Genomic DNA, 25,817 nt, shown 5'->3' with positions numbered 1-25,817 from the left:
AACTGGCATCTGGACTCCTATGCCAGACTCAACAGATATCGCAGAGTACTGGGCTAAATTCCATACTTCAGTCTATAAGAAGCACAAATATCTGATGACTTGGCTCTTAAGTTTTGCCAGGGTTAAAGCCTGAATTAATCTAATCATAAAACTATTGACTTATGCATCCCCTCAAGTGTCTAGGGTAATAGATGCTGGTTTCATTGCTGTCTCCTGGGGGCCCTTAGGCAAGGAAAGAGTCTCAGGAGACTCCCCAGAAAGCCAGATAAACAAGCCAAATCACCCAGCTCCATGGAAGAAACAATGACCTTTTAAAATACAGCTCACTGAACTTTTGTACTACATAAAGTCAAGTCTGAGTTCCTCTTCACCAAAAGAAATACTCTCAGAGACTCTACCCCATAAGCAAAGGTGGTGGTGGTTGGGGGACCGACGATCAATGGCAGCTGCTAAAGCATGCTCACAGACCCTCATTTCAACAGGAAACATCCCTGCTGGTCCTCAGCCCTGGATAAGGGCCATCTGCACACCTGTGTTTTTCTGAAAGGAAAAGAGCAGCACCCCCTACAACAGGCCCACCTTCCTGTGGTGTAACTCCTAGATTCTGGCAGCAGGTGGTAAACAGGACGTTTGCAGAGACTGCCAAACTGGGAATCTGAGTCTGCCATATTCATTCTATTCATTCCAGGGTACTGGTACAGATAACTACTAGAACAAAGCAACATCTATCTAGAGGCCTTCTTGCTAATCCCAGGCACCCCTCAACCAGCTGAAGCTCTAACATGGGGGTGATACTAAAGTAACTCTAGAAGCAGAAGCACTACCCTCTGCCTTCCACTCTTGAAGGACGCAGCTCAGGACACAAGGAAAACTACTGCTGGCAAAGCCCTGGTATATGTTCTTGGGATGAGCTTCGTGTCCCTGCCAGCTGTAAGGCAGAATCGCTAAAAACAATTTGTTCTTTAACATAGCCTGAGTGGAGGGAAAGAACAAACCACAGCCCTAAGATGCAATAATTTAATATTCACACTAGCCTAATTTATTGAGCACTTACTCTTGGCTTACTTATTGGCTCTTATTTGAGCCAGATACCAAGATAAGCACTTTATCCATTCACTATTTCATTTTATTTTCCAACACACTTGTAAGACAGGTACTGTAAGCCTCCCCATTTTACAGACGAAGAAACTGACACTTGGAGAGATTTTGTAATATGCCAAAGGTCACACAGCTAGCAAGTGGCAGAGTAAGGATGTGAACCTGAGCAGCCCGCTTCTAGAGCTTAGGCAGACCTCTATAAACAACTTTTCCCACTTGATACTGTCGGGGGAAGAGGGAGAATCCCCCTCTGCCCTTTTCCTTAAGGTGCTTATGGCTGGCCAAATAATTAACAAGACAGGTTAGCAGGAGAAAATAATACCAAGTTTAATAACATGTATACATGGGAGAAACTCAGAAATGAGCAACTCGTCCCTCTGTCTAAGCTGCTTGCTTAAGTATTGCAGCTAAAGGTGAGGAGCGTGTTGGGGGTGGGTAGTGGCCTGGGACTTCAGAGGGCAGGAAGACAATTCTTTTCAGGGTCATCTATAGATAACGTGGTCAGGGAGAGACAGAGTTTTTGATAAAAGAGGCTTGGTGCCTTTCCTATTGTAACCTCTATCCTACATTATCTTTACAGCCATCATGATAGAAGATCTGTTCCAGGAAGGAGCCACCGTGTCAAATTCTTTAGGCAGATAGTGGGGGAGGTCAAATGTCCCTCAGAGAAAACAATCAATGTAAAGAGATATATTTCAGGGTGGCCAAATCTTGATCTCCCACAACACCAACTGATCATTAATTCTACTTATTTTCTCAGGTTTGGCTACTGGAGTTTAGCATTTATTAGAGTTTACCAGGATCATTTTTAATGATCAAAGAATTCTGAAAACTCAAGAGAACCACACAAAGTTCAGGTATTATTAATACAAAATTAGGTATTAGGTATTATCATTATTACTTGAATTAATAGGCAAGACCTGCATCTATCTGAGGGTATTTGAAAAGGAACCTACCCCGTGGACTGTCTAATCAACCAAACTTGCATTTTAGGCAACACTCTGGTTAAAACCACATTACACAAAGGTTTAAAAGAAGCAACATGTTCAAAAGTTGAAGAATGGCAGGAGGGTCCCTGGCCCCAGAGCTTTCTCAGCTGCAAAGATAAAGAGACAATAGCCTAATTCCTCTCCTCTCTCTGCCAAGTATTACTGTTTCACATAAAATGCCTTTAGAGCTAAAATCTCACAATTTTAAAATGCATTCAACTTTTATCCATAAGTTGAAAGTTCAGGCTTAAAAACGTAGAAGCATTGTAAAGATAAAACTGTCACTTTTAGTAAACAACTGCATCTGTTTTGAAAGCAAATGGTATTTCTGGGAAGATTACCATAAGACAATTACCAGTTAAAGGAAAAGCTGACAAGACTTCTAATGTTAGGTTATCATTAGAAACGGGAAGCAACTTCATGCTGTTTTTATGAGCTACACACAATTTTCCTTACCCTGATGTATTACATTTAGGAATTTTTAAGCCATCACACTCGCAGTTCCCAAAAAATAATAGTTATTGCTGCCAAACTTGAAAAAGCATTATCTTTAAAAAGATACTGCAAAACTTATTATTGTATGATTTCTTTTTGATAAGTAATAAAATCAAGTATGAAGAGTGGGTGTAGCAAAAATTTATACCTGATCAACTGAGAAACCTGTAAACTGTAGGCAGTGGGCATTTTTAGGTGGTAACGGGATTACAACCAGCTCCGGTGGTCACTGGTTAAGATTCAGCACTCTCACCACCGCAGCCTGCTGCTGCCCAGTCAGGGAGCCACACCACCACACTGTAGCAGCTGCATGTTGCCGTGATGCTGAAAGCTATGTCACCGGTATTTCAAATACCAGCAGGGTCACCCATGATGGACAGGTTTCAGTGGAGCTTCCAGACTAGGAAGAAGGACCAGGCCACCCACTTTCAAAAAATTGGCCACAAAAACCCCTATGAATAGCGGCAGAGCACTACCTGATACAGCACTGGAAGGTGAGGGGATGTGTAAAAAGACCGGGCAAGGTTCTGCTCTGCTATACACAAGGTCAGAGTCGGAATCGGAATAGACTTGACAGCACTAACAACAATGACGACGAAAGGATTATAGATAAATGATATAGCCAAAGCCTGGGGGACACCACCCCTCTACTTGGGAAATCAATTTTCATTTCCTATATTAAATCTCTGGGGAAGATAAAAAGTAGCACTTCTCCACACTAAATTGGGGAGAACACCCACTCAGTATCACACATTCTTTACCAAGTTTAATAGCATAGCCTGTTCGGTAATGTAACTAGTGTTTATACAGAATTCAATTCAGAATGCAATGAAGCCATATTTCCTCCCAAGTACATCCCATTCAGCCATCAACAACGGATATTTATTTGGGACTGATGATACGTCGAACTCTATGAGACATTATGGAAAATTTGACAGAATTCTGAGTCGACTGTACCATCCTTCTCACTGAAGAGATAAGATCAAAAGACGTAACACCACCTATATTTTTGTACAGCATTTAAAACCACCTCCATATATCTCAGTTAATTTCACACTCATAAATAAGAGAACAATTAGTGTCAAGACTGTAAGTAAATATTATAAACACAACAGAATTAGCACTGCAATTAAAGAAAAAAATTTCATTTATCAAAGAAAGCCCTGAAACCTAGTCAATCTAGGTTAAGTTTTTGTGTGCTATTTTCAAGCAGTCTCTTAAAAAAAAAAAAAAGGAAGGGGGTTAAAAAAGGTCTTTCAGAATAGATGACACCCAATTCTGCAGTAAACCCAAAATGTCATCAATCTTTGGACTTGAAAGTCCTTGACACACCCTTTCCTTTCATCACCTCTATTCAGGCTTGTCAATTCTTCTTCCAGAATCTCCCATTTGCCCTTTCCTTTTCTTTCGACTGTCCTCACTTCGTGCCTGGATTTGCTCATTCATTCATCACTTACCAAGTGCCTATTATCTCCCACGAACAGAGCTAGACCCTCATCTTTGCTCTTAGGAAGCTCACATGATACTCAGGGGAGCTGTTATCTGCCCATCTCCATCACCAGACCGCAAGCTTTAGAAAAGGCTTTGTATTTCCAGAACCTAGCAGCATCTGGCATACAGCAGACACTGTAAAAATATTTGTTGTATAACACTAGATTACTTCAGCAAGCGCTTTTTTAATCCACAAATATTTTAGGATATATCTTCAAAAAGGACTCAGTTTCCTTTCTAAAATACAAAAGCATTATGTGCACAAAGTAAAAATAATATAGAAAGGTACAAAGTAAAAAGTGAATTCTCCAACCCCCTAAATCCCACTTCCAGAAGTGACTACTATTACAGTTTGGAATGTATCTTTCTAGAACTCTTCTTTTTTTTTTTGTGAGCTAACATCCATGCCAATCCTCCTCTTTTTGCCGAGGAAGACTGGCCCTGAGCTAACACCCGGGCCGATCTACCTCCACTATTATGTGGGATGCCGCCACAGCATAGCCTGGCAAGCGGCACCGGGATCTGAACCCGGGTCGCCAGCAGCGGAGCGCATGCACCCAACCGCTACGCCACAGGGCCAGACCCTCTAGAACTCTTCTATGCTGGTATCTCTCTCTCTCTCTCTCTCCCTCCCTCCCTCCCTCTCTCTCTCTCTCTCTCTCACACACACACACACACACACGTGTACACACACACTTTTTGAGCCAGTTCTTTGACAGTTTCTGACTCTAGCTTCCTAACCTTCATACACACACACACTTTTTGAAGAAGTTCTTTGACAGTTTCTGACTCTAGCTTCCTAATCTTCTAATCCAGTGATTCTCAAAGTGTTGTCCCTGGATCAGAAGTATCAGCATCATCTGGGAACTTATCAGAAACACAAATTCTCGGGCCCCACTCCAGACCTACTGAATCAGAAACTCTGGAGGTGGGACCTCCCACAATCTGGGCTTTAATAAACTCTGAATCTCTCCGGTGATTCAGACACGCACTGAAGGCTGAGAACCACTGCTCTAATCCAGTCAAGACACCCTGGTCAAGCCAGTTTTCTTACTCTCCCTTAAACACATCAGGCACTGTTATCTTGCTTCAGTTTTACTACCCTCCTTCAAAATGCTTTCCTTGTCCTTTCAATTAATTCTGACCCTACCAATCTGTCACAGCCCAGAGTCCTAACTCCTCCCCCTCCTCTCACTACCACAGCTACCATGGATCGCTCTTGCCCCTCCCCCAACTCCCGTGCCATACTCAGTCCCTCTCCCACACATTTAACAATTAGGTACACACTGTCTTCTGCGTTAGAGAACAGTTTGTACTATTCCCCAGAAAAAGATCATAAGCTCCTTGAAGACGTGAATCATATTTTTGTTATCTCTTCCTCATCCCTGTTCTAAGCACACAAATAGAATTTTAATAGAATTGCTGGTTAATGTCTTTTACGGATGAACCCACTGAGAGAAATACTGATAAACCTTTAATGGATAAAAAGTCTGGAATTTCAAGTTGTAGCCCCAGTTCTGTGACCTTGAACAGGTTCACTTCTCAGGATGAGGTCTGTAAAAGTGAGAAGGTTGGACTCAATGGCTTGATGCTTCCTTTCAGGTTGAACAGCATATGATTTTATGAAATGTCTCATGTTGGAATATCTTATTCCATTATACTCTCATATTGCTTTGCTTGTAATGCTATTATGGCAATTTGTAGACTGGACTTAAGTTACAGTTAAACATGGTGTTTCCCAGTTAGCTAGTAAGCTCTTTCAACAGGAACCATGTTTTATTCAACCGTGAATCTTCCACCATCCCCAGCACCATGCCTTACACATAATAACAACTCAATGTATTTGCAGAAAATTACCCGGAAAAACTCTTTAAAAAGATTCATTTAGGGGCCGGCCCCGTGGCTTAGTGTTTAAGAGCACGTGCTCCACTACTGGCAGCCCGGGTTCGGATCCTGGGCGCGCACCGACGCACTGCTTCTCTGGCCATGCTGAGGCCGCGTCCCACATACAGCAACTAGAAGGATGTGCAACTGTGACATACAACTATCTACTGGGGCTTTGGGGGGTCAAAAAAAAAAGGAGGAGGATTCGCAATAGATGTTAGCTCAGAGCCGGTATTCCTCAGCAAAAAGAGGAGGATTAGCACGGATGTTAGCTCAGGGCTGATCTTCCTCACAAAAGAAAAAAAAAAAGCTTCATTTATATAGAGAACTTATGTACAGATACGCTGCCTCCCAAAGGGCCCTTTTGAATATTTATTATTACCAATATCATAAGATGATTTATGTTAAAAATTGTGATTACTCTGATAGTACTGGGGCAGTCGGTCACATAAGGCAAAGAATGTAAAAATTTTGAATCTCACATGCATTTAGGGATAGACTAAAAGGCCATAAGCCTCAGGCTACCTTAATGAACATGCAAATGAAAACTGCCCTGTATATTAAGCGGCATACACCACTGTTGGGGATAAACAGGCTTCTTGATGCAGGACCCTTATCTGCAGATTTTCAGAAACAACAGGGTAGACTGGAGACTTCTGAGTGGCAGGTGATGACCAGAAGTTGCATCTAAAGGGAGGGACAGCAAAGAAAAACTGAAGGGCAAGAGGGAAGAACAGGACAACAGGAAAACATCACTCTTTGTAATGAAAAGGAGCAGTGGAAATTCACTGAGTCTTTACCAAGGGCCTACTATGGACCAAGCACTTGGGGCTGCAAAGACGGCCCTGACCTCAAGGGGCTAATAGTCCTAAGGGTAAGACTGAAGCTTCTATTCTACTGTGTGTGTACATATACATGTATATGTATGTGTGTGTAATTCTAATTGGGAAAATCAAGCAAGGAAGGCTTCACAGAGAAGGTGGTGAGTTAGTGCAGCTTTGAAGTGTGTAGGAGGATTTGCTAAGGAAGAAAAAAAGACTGAGCTAGTTATTTTGGGGAAGAAACATGCACATATTTTTACAGCTGTTCCTTAGGGACTTGAAATCATAGAGACTTCCTATATTCAGCACCACTTTGTCAATGCTTTCTTTCTCTTTTTACTATATCTTAAATACTGAGATGGTCAAGTCCAGCGTTGGAACAGAGCCAAAAAGCCCCAGAATGAAGTGAGTGCTGGCCAAATTTGCTCTGTCACCTCCAAATCCAGCCAGCCCAGCTAGCCCAATCCTGCTCTCCTGGCAGCCAGAAAAGGAAGGCTAATTATATACTCTGGGGGCCAGGCTAGGGGGAAATCTGGATGCAGACATACAAGGCTTATCCCTGTTCTGCCAGTCAGCCACGACGGAGCTTCCCTGCCTCCTGAGCCATGAGGCTCACAGTCTACCTGTGACAGGGAGGCCAGCTCTGCAGGAAAAGGAAGGGAAACGCACTGGATTAAGAAATGCCGAGGTTAAGTGAGATAATCTTAAAAAAAAATGTTTAGCAAGATCCCTGGCACACAGTTAAGTGCTGGACGAACATTAGCTCTTATTAATAACATTATTACTACTATTATTATTACAGTAACACCGCAATTGTATTCCAACAACAAGAAAATACTGGTTTTGCAGCCCACTTTCATGACGTTTAAGAAGCAACTCCAGAGACGCAAGAACATCTCAAATTTTTTTAAAGGTACAAGATCAAATTCCAACTGCACTGGCCTGAGAGCCCGAGACCCTGAGTTCAAGAGCCAGCCCTGCCTCTTGTCAGCCGCGTGACCTTGGGCAAGCACTTCGCCTCTCTCTGCCTCAGTTTCCTCATCTGTAAAGTGGGGCTAAGAAGCCCCCCTCGCAGGGTCGTCGTGGGGTCCGGCCCGAGGGTACTCTGCGGCATCGGGGCTGCACGGATGCGAGGCGCGCGCACCGCCCACCTTCCAAGCCCCCTTGGCTCTGGGGCGGGCGGGATAGATGGATGCCCTTCCCCGAGGCCCACCCAACCCCACCGCCTGCAGAGCAGGAGCGGGAAAAGGGGTCGCACCTTGGAGGGGCTCTACGACCGAGGCTGTCGGGCGCCGCAGGCTCGGCCCCTGCCGCCTGCACGCTGTTGCCGGCGGGCTGGCCGTGGGACCCCGAAGCCCGGGCGCGGGGAGCGGCCGAGGGAGGCCGGGCTGACCCGGGTCCCGCGGGCCGGGGGCGCGGAGGGCGCCGGGGGACCCGGAGCAGCCAGGCAGCGCGGACTCCGGGCCCCGCCACGCCGCGGAGATGAGGCGGGGAAGGAGAAGGCAAGGGGAGCGGCCCCCCGCAAGCAGCGCCGCGCGCCCCCCGCGGGCCGGGCTGAGGCGCTCACTCACCTGACGCGCGGACACCCGCCGTCAGAGCGGCAGCAGCGGCAGCAACAGCAGCGGCTGCAGCGGCAGCAGCAGCAGAAGCGAAGGCGAGAGGGGCGGGGGAGGCTCTGCGGCCGCGCAGGCGCACTGAGGCCGCCGAGGCCGCGCAGGCGCGTTGCACCCGCCCTCCTTGGGAACTACCGAGAAGATGGTGGCCCAGGCGGGACGGGTCGGCGGTGTCACCTTTGGTGTAGTTTTTTTGCTGCGGAGTCTCCTCGGAGAAGAACCTTAAACTAGAACTGCCCGGAGGGGAGGGCCTTGAGTGCTGCGTCTGGCCGTCCTCCTCCCCTTTCGCCGAGCTGCGTTCTTGTGAAGCTGTAAAAACCTTGGCAGGGCATGGCATCCTCCTTTTACACGGGCCCTGAGACGTCTCAAGGTCACATGGCGCCTAGCGCAGTGTTTGGCGCGTGGAAGGGGCTTAGTACCTCTTAGTACAATAGAACTAGAATCCAAGACTCAGGGCTCCTAATTCTCAGTCCTCCATTCTATTACCTCTTACAACTGCCAGCCACCCCGTCTCCTTTCTTGGGTGCAAAGTGAGAAACGGAATTTTTTTTTTCCAGAATGATTACGCACATTAAGCTTAATGACTCAATTTGAATACCATCAAAATGTACAGGACATACTCTCTTCCCCAAAAGAGTTTATAATTTATTATTTAAGTATCACTGACTGAAAGTGAGATATTCTCTTAACTAAATTAGGGCACATGGAACGGATATTACCAAACATCGCCAGAGCAGCAACTGCCTATAATATTGTTATTCATCAAGCACAATTCACGAACCAAATCTGGGGAGAGAGAAAACTTAACTGAGCACAGCCTTTAATTATATGATTTACGTTTATTCGTTAACATTTACTGAGCGCCAAATTGGTTCTAGTTCACCCTCCACTACTACCTATATGTCCTTGGTTAGATTATTAAGCCTTTCCATGCTTGAGTTCCTCATCCATAAATTAAAAAAAAAAAGTTATAAGATTATAGTCTGTATGCATGTAAATGCTTAGAACTTATTATTTTTCTATTCTCTATCCTATTTAGACGCTTCTTATCCTTGAGTTTGAACAAAGTCTTATAAACAAAAAATGCAATACAATATAATAAATAAAATAGGGGAAAGTGATCTATCCCCATTTTACAGATGAGGAAATTAGGATAAGAGATGAAGATGCACTCCAAAGTCAATGCTCTTTCCATTATACTACTCTGCTTCTGAACCAGTAGGCAATTAACACCTCTCCTCTGATTCGTAATAAGCCCCAGTTCTTGGGGCTGTCCAAAGTTTCTTTCCTTGCTTTACTCTGGACAATATTATCCATTCTCAAGGCTTCAATAACTAGATATTGGTAACTTACAAATGTCATCTCTATTCCAGATTTTTCTACCCAGTTTTCCACCTATATATCCAACAGTCTAGTTGACTTCTCCATTTGGTATCCCAAATTGAACTACTAGCTTTCCCATTTCATTAACTGCTCTATTATCCAACCAGTTGTTCAAGCTTTCACATCCTCCATCATAACTGATACCAGTGTTCTAAACTTATTTAATCTAACCCTTACAGCATCCCTGTGATATGGGTTCTATCATTCTCCCAATCTTACAGATAAGAGGTTAAATAACTTTTCCTCAGTCACATTTAATAAGTGGCAGAGTTAAGCTTTTAACACATAAGTTACATGCCTACTATGTTCCAGACACTATGAGCAACACACCCCACTCATTCATTGTCAACACCTAGCACAGGCTGTCATTTCTCACCTAGACTACTGCAATAGCCTGACTGGTCTCGCACATCCACACCTTGCTTGCTTCTGTTTATTCTCCACAGAGCAACTAGAGTGATCTTTTAAAAATAAAGTTCTGATCCCATCCCTCCCTCTCTTAAAACCTTCTAATGACTTTCGATTATCTTTGTCTCACGTGGCTCTCCCACTGGCACTCAACATTCCTGCTTTACCAGTCTTTTTAGTATCCCAGAATGATTCCTTCTCTCTCCCTCCTCAAGCCTTTGAAAATGCTGCTCCTTTTGCCTCAAATACTTGCCCTACTTTTAACTCCTTTATCCTTCCCAAATCAACTAAAACATCACTTCTGCAGAGTTGTCATCTCTTCTTGTTCCCTGTGTCCCCACTAGACTATGAGCATCAGGAGAGGAGGTCTCATGTCTTTTTTTTATTCTTTGCTCTCTCCCCAGTTCCTAGAACTCTGCCTGGCATACAGCAGGGGCTCTGTAAATACGTGAAAGAATAAGAAACAGAGGTCAAAGCAAGGAGATATCACTTCTCACTAACTGGTGCTTAGGCCAAGTTTTAAGACTGAAGATTATGACTGGGTATTTAAATGAAATGGATTTTATCCTATTAGAAGGATCAGAGAATGAGAGACATTAATAAAAAATTAGTTGATGTTTTATTGGTAATTAATGCTGAGGTAAATCTCTACACTACTGTTCACTTCTGCATCTTGGCAAAGAATCCTATTTTCTGCTAAGCCCTTCTTGCCTTTTAATTTTTTATACACCCAAAATATACACAAAGACAAGGGAAAGCTGTTAATTATGTGTAATTTTATATTGCAGATTATTAACAAACATAGAGAACAAGGAAAAGGAGTACTTAGCCCCTTCTTGCCATGAATCCAAGATTTAGGATGTTGAAAAGCACTCTATAGACATCAGGACATAGAGAATGTGTATTTCCTTCAACTTGGACATCTTGTGAAGTGATATACACGTCCACACGATCACAACTCCTCTACCTATCACCTTCAGAGCCACACGAGAAAATTGGTCTCATTCCTTTACAACTAGAACCCAACTTGATCCCTAAAATGTTTCATTGGATTTGGTCCAGAATGACTTTGGATTGTTTCAAAACCTGGAAAACATCTTCACAAGATGAATATTTCTGACCACACAGGATATTTAAAAGAATGGGCTACTGGTTCTGAAGGTTATTCCAAAACAGAAGTCTCAAGAATTTTGCAGGTTCTTGGGAAAATGTCTATACAACATTCTTTCGGATGCATCAATTCCATCACTTTTAGAAAAAAATGGAAGTGCTCTACAGTCAGCCAGTTATCTTCAAAGGCAACAGGGCAGATATCACCAGCTCACACTACGATGCAGCCACCAAGCACTGGGGCACTCTTCCCATTTCTCTCCTCTAGAGCACCTGGTGGGAGAAAAGCTTCATAAGGTCACTGACAAGATCTAGAGCAATGTGGTCGGTGGGTTTCGTGGTTGAAGCTTGAGCAGTTTTCGAGCTGGTGAGGGATCTAATTGTTGTGTGCTTCTCTTCCCTGCAGAGGAAAGAAGCCAAAAATAAATTTCAATTGAATTCAAATAACATTTATTGAAAACTTAATGTATAGACACTGTGCCAGACAATGAAGGGCATTACAATGACAACTAAGAGAGCATCTGTTCTCAAGGAGATGGCAGTTTGGTAGGAAAACCAGCTGCAACTACAACCACAACACAGTGTGATAAATAAGAAAATGAAGGTATCCACAGCAAATAATTTAGGACTGAAGGAGGTGAGGAAAAGTGATGGAGAAGTAACATCAGTGTCACTTAGTGGATTCTTAAAGAATGAAGAGGGAAAAAGGCAATGGGCATTTCTTAAGTCTTGGATTTACCAAAACAACAACACAGTTTGTGGAGATTTAATTCTTAGTCTACTGTGCTTCTGTGGAATTTAGAAATTTCCCATCAACTTTGAGTACCCACAACATAATAGTTATTGTGAGGGAAAAAAAATCCCGATATAGGCCTTACCCTCTGAGATCATATGTTTTGAAGGGCAATTTGTTTCCAAAGGGCTATGAGATATAAGCCAGTGTGAGCTCTGGGTCCCTCAGAGACACACTTACCGAGCTGTACTGACACCTTCTGGAGGCACTGGGAACTTTCGCCCATAAAGGCACGCAGCTGCTTCACTGATCCCTGCAGCTCATCCATCTGGGACGAAAGACAGCTGTGAGCTACAAGGGTCCGTGGCTTCTTTGATGTTCCTCAAACACACCAGGCAAGCTCCTGGTCAGAACACTCCACTCTTCTCCATGCTGCTCTATGCCCCAGGAGGCTGACCTGGATAACCTCTGACAGGATCCCACGTCCTCTGGCTTCTAGGTGGATTTGGCCAACAGGAAGCCCAACCGGGAGGGAGCTGGATGAGGTCAGGGTATTTTTACCCAGCCTTGCTCACAGAAGGGTCATCTTGAGTTAGCTGTGTCTCTCAACTGAAGGTCACAGCTCTCTCAAAGCAGCCCACTATGTGACTTTCCCCCCAGATGCCACAGTAACTATTCCTCCCCTCCTTCCTTCAGGCCTAGGGGTAGCAAGAGCTCAGCTGCCTCTAAGCTCCTGATTACTTCACTAACCCTGATACCCACACTTTATCCATAGCCCCTTTGTAAATAAACTCTCCTTGAATCACCCTATATCAAGTACCATCTACTTCCTGTGATACGCGGATTGGTATAACACTGTTCTCCCAAATGTCCTCATGGCTCACTGCTTCATTTTTTTAAATCTCTGTTAAAATAACACCTTAGAGGAACCTTCAACAACTGCTCTACACAGCAACCTACTGCCCTCCCTAGACACTCTCTCTCCCTTACCCTGCTTTATGAACCATCTGTTATCGCCATCTATTTATTTTTTATTGTCTCTCCATGTTTCCCCTAGGTAGAGTTAAATATACTTATCTTATTATACGTATTTTCCAGGTCTTTTAATTTCCAAGGACGACAAGGTAGCAAAGCTGGATAACTCAACCAAATAAACATGAGCCAACTCACCACCAACTCCATCCAGTCAAAGACTTTGTTCTGGTTCTGCAGTATTTTCTGGTAGTCAGGCTTTGTATTCAGGACGTCACTCTGGGAAGACCCAAGATACATCGTAGGTTCCACTTCAACTTCAGTAATTTTGGCTTCAGTTGATCCTCTAAAAACAAAATAAAACAGAAAAAAAAGAGCTTTCAAGGAATTTTATAATCATTTTCTGGGGAAGATATGAAAAATTACCTGGGGGGAAGAAAACCTCCTATAAGGCTTTATTAACCTGAATCAATATTTTTCCACCCCATTGTAAGTATAGGCTCTCTTATTAACAAGAGATTCTGAAACAATTATCCAGTATTAATGTTTTTATACCACTGGACTCCAGAAAATGCTAGAAGCTTCAGGTTAGCTGACTCCACCTAACAGTAAGGTCCATTTACAAAAAGGACTATATCTGGGGTACAGTAAGCCAAAGCTTGCTATCCTCAAGTCAATGTCTAAGATCTTTTACCAAAAAAATGCTGCCCTACTTCAATTATCTAAAATAACTGAATACTATCTAGAGTTCATGAAAACTGATGACGACTCTTTAATAACAATACTACAGTTTACTGAGTGCTTACTGGGTGCCAGACACCACTAAGCACTTTCCATTTAACCTCATTTAACACTCACAATAACCCAATGAGGTAGGTACTAATATTATCCCCATTTCCAAATGAGGAACTTCAGGCTTAGAGACAAGTGGCTTGCCCAAGGTCACAGAACTAAGGAGTAGTTAGGATTTGAATAGACAGTCTGCCTCCAGAAGCATTCTTCTTAACTAATACGCTATGCCCCACCAAAAGTTTTTATTCTGATTGGGACAATACAGAGATTAGCATGGCCCCTGTGCAAGGATGACACGCAAATTTGTGAAGTGTTCCATATTTTTCTTGGAAGCAACGTAGGTGCCCATCAAGAGACGAATGGATAAAGAAGATGTGGTATACAACATGGAAGGACCTGGAGGGTATTATGTTAAGTGAAATAAGCCAGAAAGAGAAAGACAAACAGTGCATGATTTCACTCATATGTGGAAGATAAACCAACACATGGACAGATAGAACTGTTTGGTGGTTACCGGGGGCTAGGGGGGTGGGGGGTGGGCACAAGGGGTGAAGGGATGCACTTATATGGTGACTGATAAACAATAACGTACAACAAAAATTTCACAATAAAAAAAAAAAAAGAAGATGTGGTATATATACACAATGGACTACTATTCAGCCTTAAGAAACAATGAAATCCAGCCATTGGTAACAACATGGATGGACCCTGAGGGTATTATGCTAAGCGAAATAAGTCAGAGGGAGAAGGTCAAACACTGTATGATCTCACTCATAACTAGAAGATAAAACCAAGAACAATCACATAGAGACAGACATTGGATTGGTGGTTACCAGAGAGGAAGCAGCGGGCGAAAGGGATCATTAGGCATATGTGTGTGGTGATGGATTGTAATTAGTCTTTGGGGGGTGAACGTGATGTAAGTGATACAGAAATCGAAATATAATGATGTACACCTGAAATTTATATAATGTTATAAACCAACGTTACAGCAATAAAAAAAAAAGTAAGAGAAAAAGTTTTTATTCTGAAACTGCCATCTTATACATTATCTATCTTCATAAAGAGAACATGTAAGGGGTGAATAAAGTAACTGACAACCATCAATGCCTGGACTGGGAAATGTTTTCAAACCATGTTTCTCAAAGCACCTCTTTACTAAGAGGCCAATTCTGCCATCAGCAATTAGGGTTTTGGCCAATGTTTTATAGCTGCGTTTCTAGCTAAGATTCTATTTGGGAAAAAAGCTTATAATCACTGGTTTAGATGGTCAAATAAATCAAAATCTAGCACTTTCCCACTTTCTTACCCCTTCAAGACCCAGACAAAGATCCTCTCTCTCCTGTACACCCTCTTCCATCACCCCCTTTCATGTCTCTGTATCTCCACGCAGGCCCTGGCCAGGGTTCTCTCCCACACCTGCAGCTCAAAGGCCATGTGCTCCCTGAAGTCTCCAGACCATTGTTCTTGGCCCAGCTCCAGGTTGCCAGGTACAGGGCTGTGCCTGTCTCCCCCAGGACGTGGAACAGCAGCCAACGACACAGAACAGAGGCAATTCTGTTCTTTGACTGAAAATAGTGATACCAACTCTCCCCTCCTTTCCCCCTCACTCTCCATTTACAGTCAGAGAGTGCTAATATCCACTTTACAGAGCTTTGATGAGTTGATTGACCTGTGAGAAAGAATTCATCATTCAATTTGTGCTAATGGAACTGAAATCAATTCAAATCAAACTCCACAAGGTAAAAGATGGCTTCCTATTTCCAGTCATAGATCTAACCTGGATATGATCTCTTCAGCCTCCTCCTGGTAGTGCAGCAAGAGCTGATCCCAAGTCTGACGTTCTAAAGAAAATCTATAGAATCAGAAAAAAAAAATCCAGTTAATTTTTGATCATCTCATTCTGAATCACTCAGGGCAACAATAACTACATAAGGTGTCTACTCTGGTTCTAAGACGTGAATAAAAAGGTCATAAAGGATCAGAAAGCATGACAGATTCAGAGGACATTAACTTAATCAAATCAAACATCAGTTCTTAAAATCAAATTAACATCCTTATTCCCTAGACTCCATTCTACGAAACTGGCCATCAGTACAGCCCATAAAACCCCAATATGCAGCTTTCTTACATCTAGCGTGGATACGATAGTATTAACACTGAACAGGATATTGACCATTCATTTTTCCTAGGTTTCGTTATTTCCCCAGATGAATTTAGATTTTCCAACAAAGGTAAGCTCATTTTCACTTACTTTGTTATGTATTCCTTCATCTCTGCCACTGATGTTTCCAGGGACAAATCTGATGCTTTTCTGGAATACAGATAGGATTATGAGATTAACACAAATCTTTCAAGAACACTTGCTTTTAATGACACCTTACATAATTTTAATGGCAATAAAACATGTTCAGAATTTATCTTTTGAAAAATATTTATTCTTGGACTCTACCTGACTTTTGCATTAGGTAATAGCTTTCTCAGTGGTCTCTTTATCATCTGTTTCTCTCATCAATTCCAATTCACACATGGCCTGATTAACCTTTCTTAAAATATTCCTTTAATTTTTTTCCTTGCTTAAAAACTCTGTGACCTTTTAATGCATTCAGAAAAGTCAAAACTTCTTAACCTGGCACTTAAGGTTCTCTGTGTTCTGGCTCCATCCAGCTCATTAACTTTGATTCCCACTGTTACCCTTTATCTATTCTGTTCCATATAATCCCACTCAGTCTCAAATATCTGGGCGTTTCAATCTCCAAACTTTTGTTCATATCATTTTTTGGTCTCTTCCCCTCCCACTAATCAAAACCATAACATCTTTTAAGGCCCAAAAATACTTTTTCATATGACCACCTAGTCTTCCCACTTAAATTAAAGCTATCAGTGGGCAGGGATTATGTTTTACTTACGCCAAGAGCTCAGCACAGTTGGGTGATTAATTCTAATGGAAAAGAAGCAGGCACTGAAAATGCCATAATTTTGCAGATGTATTTGGTACTCAATCTGGCAAAGACAAATCAGTTGTGTCACCTTTCATGTTTTTCTACCAAGGCCTGTGACACACAGCCTCTATCACCTCTAGCTGAGATACAGCAGCCTAGGGCTTAAATACGCTGCATTACAAGAGAAGCTAATGTTGAGCTAAAATATTTTTCATTTCCTGAACAGCAATGTTAATTCTAAGGATCTGTGGAAAAGTAGACCTTTGTGAAGTCAAAACTTGAAAGCTCATGATGTAAGCCCAAGTGACATGATTTGTCGCAGGCAGTGGGTAGAGGGTTGGGCACCACTCCTGTAGAGGAACTACCAGTTTGGGAGTGGGAGTTTTAAATTTTTCCTAATATTCTTGCTTGCCAGCAGCTAAAGAACATATCCCCAACTTGCTTGGCTAGCAAAGATCAGAAGAAGGCTTTTCCTCTCATCTTTCCACGGCTGGTTCCTTCTCACCATTCAGGCCCACAGGTCTCAGTCCAAAGGTCAAATCATTAAATCTCTGAACAGTCTACCTGAAGTTGCCTACCCCCTCAAATCACCATATTTATTGACTTCTTAGATTATCACTATCTGAAATCATTATTTTCTATGTATTTGTTTGACTGTCTCTCCAATTACAATGTATAAAAAAAGAGATCTTGTCTGACTTATCACTATATCTCCAGCATCTAGAAGAGCCGGGTACACAGGAGATGCTGGATACATGCTTGTTGAGTGAATGAACTGTCTAATTAAAATGAAAAGTCTTAATTCAATTATAATTTAGGACAGAAGGGAATTGCTCTTACTCTTTTGAATCTTCAAAACATTTTTGTAGAGTTCCATCACTTTCCAGTTCGTCTGCAAAATGTTTCATTTCTTCAGAAAGAGAAGATGCTAGAGAGAATAAAATTACGTTATAAAATAAAGAGAATATAAATTTTCACAGTGAGCTGCCGACAAAGATGTAACATACTTAAGGTGGTCTCAGCTCTAGGGTCCCCTGTTACATTATGGCCCTCTCATTCAAAAAAGTGATATAAATATGCAGACAGATTTTATATTTTTTTCTTTGGCTATGTATAGATAACAGGGAAGACAACTCCTCTTTATGGCATTTATAGTAGTGTTTTTTATACTTGACGAGTGAAAAAGCAGTTAAAAAGGTATATCTGTACTGACATTTCATTCTTTCCAAGAGATCTGAACTGCTGGCACTAGAAGGAAGAACATATTACAGAAGTCAGGCAATGGGCAAGAGTATAATGAGTATAATGAGAAATGTTGGAAGCAAATAAAGAATTATGGGCATAAAGTAAAAATAAGTCTCCGCTTCGACTTGGAAGAGCCCACAATTACATTCAGGTGAGGAATGCGGAGGGGAAAGGATATGTTAAACGGCCATCAAGATAACCTTGGCATATCTACTCTAATTATGGTGATGGTGCAATTCTGAGATAAATAATTGTAACTGGCAAGTAAGTCTGAGGTCATGTACTTTCTAGGTCTTTTAAGTGGCTAACATTGAGTTATTTCTGACCCGGAATGATTGTGTAATTATACAGTAAGGAGAATAACTACTTCCTAGAAAGTTGAAAATTGATTCCTGGGAAAGAATATTTGTGACTTATGTCACAGATGAACAGTGAATTTCCTTATTATATAAAGAGCTCCTACAAATCAATATAAAAGAGCCAACATCTCAATTTTTTTTAAATGAAAAAAGGATACAGACAATACACAGAAAATAAAGTACAAATGGCTCTAAAAACATATTAGAAAATGCTTATCCTCTTCAAAAGAAAAAGGAACACAGATTAAAACTATGAAATACCGTTTATCACCTATTAAATAGTAAAAAATCTGGGGCCGGCCCGGTGGCATAGCAGTTAAGTGCACACACTCTGCTGCTGGTGGCCCAGGTAGGGATCCCAGGTGTGCACTGATGCACTGCTTGTCAGGCCATGCTGTGGTGGCATCCCATATAAAGTAGAGGAAGATGAGCACAGATGTTAGCCCAGGGCCAGTCTTCCTCAGCAAAAAGAGGAGGATTGGCATGGATGCTAGCTCAGGGCTGATCTTCCTCACGAAAAAAAAAATAGTACAAAATCTAAGTTTGATAAAACTATGCTGGTGAACACGAGAAAATAGGCACTTGCATATTTTGTTGGTGAGAGAATAAATTGATACAACCTTCCTGTAAGGCAATCTGGTAATTTTTATCATTTCATTTGACCTAGTTAATTCCAATTCTAGAAAAATCTTATTTTTACTTGAATATGTGCCAAAAGGCTTGTGTAAAAAGGCATTCACTACCCCATTCATTATAATAGCAAAACACTGGGAACAACCCTAAAAGCCCATCAACAAAGAACTGATTAAATCAAATACAGTACATTTATAAAATGGAATATCATGTGGCTACTAAAATGTCAAGACAGCTCTATATGTGTGATATGGAACAATCTGCTAGATAAATTAAGTTAAAAAAAGACAAAGTAAAGAACAGTGCAGAGAGTATTACTCATTTGATTTTAACGTATAAATGTTTGGAAATGCAATAAATATCTCTGCAAGGATACCCAAGAAGCTGGTGGCTGGGCTGCCTCTGGGGAGAGGAACTGAAAATGGGGGTCAGGGTGGGAGTAAGGCTTACTCTTCACTTTTATACCTTCTGAAGTTCATAAGTATATATTATTTCTTTTCATGCAATTCCAAAAAAAAAAAAAAAAGGAGGGGAGCTGGCTTTGTGAGGCAGCAGCTCCTATAAGCAGGGATCCTGACAGTGTGGCTTCAACTGACCTTAATGAAAGGTACAGCCCAAGGTCAAAGCTCACTCATCTGTTCTTAGCAACTTACCTTTGGCTCTAAAACTTTCAAGACTGAAGCCCTCAGTGCCCCTTAGGAAAGGTTCGAGTTTCTGAACAGAGAACTAAATAAAGAAAAGCATTTTCAGTACAACCACCAAGATTTTCCAGGCCAGTCCCGAGTTCATGTAATTTTATGATGTTTAATAAATGTGAAAGTAAAACGATTTGATTTTTATACCTAAGATCTTTCATATAAACAAATAAATAGATCAGGAAAAAACTCTTTTTTGCTCACACTACACGATTTGATTTTTGGTTCAGGAGAAAAATGATCATTTAATTCACACAAATGACTTGCTTATCTAAACTGATGTAATCACCAGTTAGCCATATAATACTGATTTAGCATGTAGTCAGACCGCAAATGTCTGCTTTAATTTAGATTTTGACCTCCACCCACTTTAAATTCCCATCATTTGCTGCCAATAGGCAAAAGATACTGGATTGGGGAAATCTCTGACTGTTAGCTGCTCAGTTAGGAGCAGCAGCACCAATGGGATTGGCAGACAGCCTAGTCCAGAGAGAAATCAGCTGCTGGGATTAAATCTGGCTTTTAAGTTAATCCCAACTAGAGAGAAACATCTTTTAATCTTAACTGATGCACCACACAGTATTGATCTCTCTTTGGGGCTGTCACAGTTTAAAAAAAAAAAGAAAGCATTTCCCAGTCCTGAGAATCTCACCTGGAAACTGGAAAGCAGGAGAGCGCCAAGCCGTTTGCTTTCTGCTAAGTTGACGCTGATGGATCTGCTGAGCTCTAACATAAAATATCACATTTAAGGAGCTAGATACTTACAGTTAGCAAAGTAAAAAAAACCAAAAATCTACCTCCCTCTTCATGCAGTCCAACTTAAGGCAAGATACCCAAGCAGCCTTCTCTAATTAAAGGGAGAATTCATTCAAATTAGTCACATCTAATTTTTTCAGGATTACCAAGGAATAAAATTTACCCATTTGTGCATCCTAACTTTAAAAAGTTATAAGAACCCTTTATGTATTGCATTAAAACCTTGTCCTGTTAAACAAGGTAGAAAAAAGTAGTTTATTTTTGATGTTTTATATTCACCATTTGAAAAGAGATGAGAATACTTGAGCATTTTTATGACAGGCACTGAGGTGTGCTTTAAATACCCTGTCTTAAGAGTCTTCTTATAAACTATGAGCTCCATTTTACAGATGGGGAAACTGAAGCTCAGAGGGGAGATGACTTGTTTGAAGCCAGAGATGGGTGCAGCCAGAATTCAATCCCAAGTCTGTCACCAAAACCTGTGTTTTTCCCACTAATAACATGCTATAACGACCTAATAACATTAATAGTAATTTGTTGAACACTTGCTGTATAAAAGGCATTTTATTAAATGCTATACACAACCCCATTAAAACTTGAGACAACTATCAGTTCCATTTTACAGATGATGACACTGAGGCACAAAGGCTGGGTAACAGGTAACTTGCCCAAGGTCACACAATGAGTCAGCCTGAACTGGATGGGCATTTTACATAAACATGCCACTGAATCCTCAAACAACTACAAGATGCAGATACTGTTCTTTCAATTATGTCCATTTAAAAACATCAATTATTATACAGCAAAGGAAGTTTGTTTTGAGAATTATGAGAGAGACATGTCTTTTTGCCCTCCAGCTTCGGCTGGCTGTGTTTTTAAAGTTATTTTGTGTCCTCTCTTGATTACTTCTCAATGCTGTTAGTCATGCAAAACAGAAGACCTCTGCCTATAACCAAAGAAACCTGGCAAGTGGCCAGGAGTAACTGGGAAATAACCAAGATTTTCTGTTACACAGAATTTTAGGTCCACATCCTCTGGGTAATCTTAAGAGAACTGCTGTTTTCTCGGCACACCTATGGAGTAAACTGCATGAACATAACTGTGGTGGCAATTTTCTGATATTGCAAATGGCTGTTTTTACCCAGATTTCCTTCTAGATATCAGACTATCTGGAAGTGAGGTAATATCTTTAAAATAATCACAATAGCTTAACATTTGAGCTATTTACTTACTATGTGCCACTATATAACACTAAGTACTGTGTTATATATCAACTCATTTAATCCTCACACAGCACTGTAAAATAGATATTATTTCATCCTGCTTACTAATAAGGGCCATAAGGCAAAGGTGGTTAAGTAACCTGCTCAAGGTCACACAGCCAGTAAGTTCTTCCTGAAATGTGCTCGACCTTCCACATTACATCTTGTACTTCAGGGGCCAGCCCGGTGGCACAGCAGTTAAGTGCTCGCGCTCTGCTGCAGTGGCCTGGGGTTCACAGGTTCGGATCCCAGGCGCGCACCAATGCACCGCTTGGCAAGCCATGCTGTGGTGGCGTCCCATATAAAGTGGAGGAAGATGGGCAAGGATGTTAGCCCAGGGCCAGTCTTCCTCAGCAAAAAGAGGAGGATTGGCATCAGATGTTAGCTCAGGGCTGATCTTCCTCACCAAAAAAAAAAGAAAAAAAAATCTTGTACTTCAATGCCTCCTGAGATGTAACTATTATTGTAAATTCACAGAAAACCACACAAATCACATTCAAATACAGCATGTGTAAAAACTAGGTTTTCACTCTAGATATTTTTATGTACTCTTCCTTCTGAGATATTTTCAGTTATAAAGCCTAAAATCAGGCAGCAACGCATCCACCTTCTGTTCCACTGTAGGATACGAGGCAGAAAGCCACAGGAAGAAATCTTTAATGCCTCTCATCCTAGCAGAGGTGAGTGTTGAACAACTGTAAGTCAGACTTTCTGTTCACGGTATAGATTACAATGAGCAGCTAACAACATGATACAAATAGCAGTAATACTGAACACTTACTAGGTGTTTGACATCAGTACTTATAATAGAATATTCCTCTTATAGGTGAGGTAACTGAGGCTTGGAGAGGTGAAGTGACTTGTTCAGTCACACAGCTAGCAAGTAGCAAAGTCAAGTCTATCGCACTATGCTCTTTCTGCCATACCTCACTGCCTCTTATCTGAGCTGGAACTCCATTGTCTTATGTACATAGCACCCCACCTGTGATGCCCTGATGAAAGGGAAGCAGCGACTTCCGCCGGTTCATTTCTTTCATACTTGCTCGCCGCCAGGATTGCCTCCTGTCTTGACGATGGGCAGACTCTTCTTGGGGGGTCAAACGAAGGGACCCGGATTGAAGTCCTTCCTGGGGGCTGAGATCACAACTTCCCTCCTTTTTAGGGCTAGAGACAAGGTGAATTCTTTCCTTTGAAATGCCTTGAGTCATCTCCAGCGAGGCAGACGATTTACTACACACTTCCACAGGGTTGGGATCTGATTCCAGTTGACGATCATGAGTCTTAGATGTCACTGGCTCCTCTTCTAGCACTTATTATAAAAGAGTCAAAATACAGAATCAAACCCACCACAAGTAAGTATCTGTGCAAAAAGGCGGAAAAAGAAAATGTATGCCCCAGATCATGAAAACACTGAGGAAACATCTCTGCAAACACGTGAATATAATTCCAAATCCACCAGGAGCAAGGAAGATATTTGAGTATAGCTCAGAAACCTGAACCCAAGATAAGAGGTACTGAATTTCATTACAATACTCACCTTCTACAGTCTCTGATCTAGCCACTGAAGTCATCCTGGGTGGAGAACCCTGGAATAGGAAAATGAGGTGATCTGTTCTCCACATTTCAGCCCCAGTCTTGCTGGGGCTTTACTACCTCAGAATACGCCTTGTGTTTTCCAGCCTCTCTGAACTGCCCATCTGTGCCCCATGAAATTCCACCTACCTGACAAGGCACAGCCCAATCCCACCTCACCCACCTCCTCCACGGAATATCAGCAGGGTTCATCACTCCCTGTTCAGAATTTCCACAGAACTTATCACTAGAAATACTCATATTTCCTTAACACATCCCCCATCTTATTTCCCAATTACTTCGTGTTTAACTAGCCCCTAATTCCCTAATTCAATTGACAGCATTATGATCTACATGGACTTCCAAACAAGAAAAATCACATCATCCTTTACTTCTCATTAACTCTCCAGGGGGCCGGCCCTGTGGCTTAGCGGTTAAGTGCTCGCACTCCGCTACTGGCGGCCCAGGTTCGGATCCCGGGCGCACACCGCTTGTCAGGCCATGCTGAGGCCGCGTCCCACATACAGCAACTAGAGGGATGTGCAGCTATGACATACAACTATCTACTGGGGATTTGGGGAGAAAAAGGGAACAAAAAAAAAATGGAGGAGGATTGGCAATAGATGTCAGCTCAGGGCCGGTCTTGCTCAGCAAAAAGAGGAGGATTGGCATGGATGTTAGCTCAGGGCTGATCTTCCTCACACACACACAAAAAAAGTACTAACTCTCCAGATCCAGAGGCCTGTCCATCCTACCTCCAACAATCTCTAAATTTTTGCTCCATTTCCAGTTACCAGTTTAGTTCATGTCTCATAATCTCCACCACCTCTCCGCCACTCCCCCCAATAATCTAACAGCTTCTCCACTGGTTTTTCTACATCCAGCATCGCTCCTCCCCAATCCGTTCTTTAGACAGCAGCAGAGATTTTTCCAGTGTATTCAACACCTTTCCGAAGCAAGTCCCAACCCACCCATTCCTGCTGTCTCCTGCCACTCCCATTCCCTGCACCACTTTTGAACCTTTGCACACATTGCCTGTAAAACATTCATCCTTCCCAACCCAGCTCAATCGTGAAGCTTTCACACCACTTCTCTTTGGCTGGGTTGGCTTCTCCACCCCTTGGTCTCCCTAGCACTGACTGTAAAGCCTGTTTACATGTCTGCCTCCCCAGACTGTACTCCTAGTGCCTGTCACAGACAACTGACTGGAAGAGGGCAGGGACATGACTGAGGCATCTCTACACCCTCCATGCTGACCCCTCCCTCCTAGCAGAAATCTGTACATGGGGGGTGCTTAGTAAAAAAAAAAAAAATATATAGGTGGAGGGGCAGCTTGGAAAAGATAACAGAACAAGGAGGAGTAGGTCAAGGATCTGAACACCCACAGTTACGACTGTATCACACCGACTCAAGCCTAGATGATAACAGCAACAACTGAGCCTTGTGAAGCTGCTTGTTAAGCGCCCATTGTAGGCCGGGCCCTGTGTACATACGTAAGCACTTTATTTGCATCATCATCTTATTATCCCATTTAATCCTTTCCACAGCTCCGTTAAGTACTATTATTACACGTTGCAGACAGAGGAACTAAGGTTCAGAGGGGCAAAAGCCTGACCCAAACTTGTCACGGAGCCATCCTGGGGCAGAGGCGAAATTTGAACCCCGGCCTGTGACCCACCCCCAGCACTCAACCACTGTTCTGCAATCTAGACCGTCTGCTCTACAAACAGGCCCCGAGCGAGGGGCACCGCCCGCCAGAGGGTTTCCTCTCACCCGGAGGAGGCCGCAGCGCCCCCGGGCCCCCCAGTCTGGGCTGTCGGGAGGCGGCGACCGGTCTGGGCTGGACGGAGGGGCCCGACGCCAAAGAGGTGAGAAGGGCCGCGTCCGGGGAGAGGTCTGCGACTTCCTGACCTCAGAGCGACGCCCGTACCGCCCGGAGCCTCCGTCTCTGAAACACAAGGCGGCAGATCACTCTCTCCGCGGCCGGAGATTACCCCCGGCCCCCCTGCGCCACCGCGGCCGCTCCTTCCTGGTCCGGGCCCGCTGCGCCTCCCCCGCTGCCCCCCCCACGCCGCCGCTGCCGAAACTCCCGCCAACCAAGGGCGCATGCGCGGCCGGCGGCCTACAGGCTCGCTCACGCGCACGCGCGGAACGCCGGGCTCCCTCAAGGCGCATACGCAAACTGGTGTTCCAAGCTCTTGCCAGCCCTGCCCCCTTGTGTAAGTCCTTGGTGGCTGGGACGTGGGCGCGTTACCGCCTCCCCGGCTACCACGCCCCCGGACTACCCCCCTGGGACCCGTCACAACATCGTGTTCTTTGCTCTCTACAAGCCAAGAGCCCATCTAAGATGGGGAAACAGGCCCAGAGAGGTGCTTGCCAAAGGAATACAGTGCATCAGCGGCATCTGATGCCCTGCCCCGTCGCTAGGCCGTGGTCCCCCCTCCGTTTATCTTCTTAACTCCAAAAATATGGACCGTGACTGTCCCAGGGCGGACTGGAGCTGTGTGCTCAGTTTCCTTCATCCTATCCCACTCCTGCTCTAGCACTTTTTCTCCTTCTGTGGC

At 43.0% G+C, this 25,817-nt stretch overlaps 2 protein-coding genes and 1 non-coding gene across 6 annotated transcripts in view; 1 reads left to right on the top strand and 2 right to left on the bottom strand.

The window, feature by feature from the left end:
* The window catches only part of NDRG3 (NDRG family member 3), a 75,362-nt gene extending 66,919 nt beyond the window's left edge, over positions 1 to 8,443 (bottom strand). For 2 of the 4 annotated variants that reach the window (XM_058562751.1, XM_058562752.1), the window contains exon 1: positions 8,350 to 8,443. The gene's annotated coding sequence lies outside the window, so the exon portion shown is untranslated. The remainder of the gene's footprint in view (positions 1 to 8,349) is intronic. The other 2 variants (XM_058562753.1, XM_058562754.1) reach the window with 1 other exon arrangement.
* A 2,341-nt stretch (positions 8,444 to 10,784) lies between these two features.
* The window catches only part of DSN1 (DSN1 component of MIS12 kinetochore complex), a 79,957-nt gene continuing 64,924 nt past the window's right edge, over positions 10,785 to 25,817 (bottom strand). Inside the window, exons 2-12 of the mRNA XM_058562748.1 lie at positions 25,027 to 25,121; positions 23,219 to 23,267; positions 22,664 to 22,990; positions 20,316 to 20,389; positions 19,622 to 19,694; positions 17,572 to 17,659; positions 16,044 to 16,103; positions 15,570 to 15,644; positions 13,196 to 13,343; positions 12,266 to 12,353; positions 10,785 to 11,692 (exon numbers count right to left, since the gene is read on the bottom strand). Of these exons, the coding sequence (XP_058418731.1) occupies positions 11,604 to 11,692; positions 12,266 to 12,353; positions 13,196 to 13,343; positions 15,570 to 15,644; positions 16,044 to 16,103; positions 17,572 to 17,659; positions 19,622 to 19,694; positions 20,316 to 20,389; positions 22,664 to 22,990; positions 23,219 to 23,252 (1,056 nt within the window). The 5' untranslated portion in view covers positions 23,253 to 23,267; positions 25,027 to 25,121 and the 3' untranslated portion in view covers positions 10,785 to 11,603. The remainder of the gene's footprint in view (positions 11,693 to 12,265; positions 12,354 to 13,195; positions 13,344 to 15,569; positions 15,645 to 16,043; positions 16,104 to 17,571; positions 17,660 to 19,621; positions 19,695 to 20,315; positions 20,390 to 22,663; positions 22,991 to 23,218; positions 23,268 to 25,026; positions 25,122 to 25,817) is intronic.
* Positions 14,011 to 14,114, top strand: LOC131418797 (U6 spliceosomal RNA). Its single transcript, XR_009223037.1, has one exon. It is a non-coding gene; the product is annotated as a U6 spliceosomal RNA (small nuclear RNA).

The sequence above is a fragment of the Diceros bicornis genome, chromosome 19 (genome assembly GCF_020826845.1).
Source record: "Diceros bicornis minor isolate mBicDic1 chromosome 19, mDicBic1.mat.cur, whole genome shotgun sequence".
Lineage (NCBI taxonomy): Eukaryota > Metazoa > Chordata > Mammalia > Perissodactyla > Rhinocerotidae > Diceros > Diceros bicornis.
Note: the sequence above shows the minus strand (reverse complement) of the source record. Positions and strands in the feature narration are given on the sequence as shown.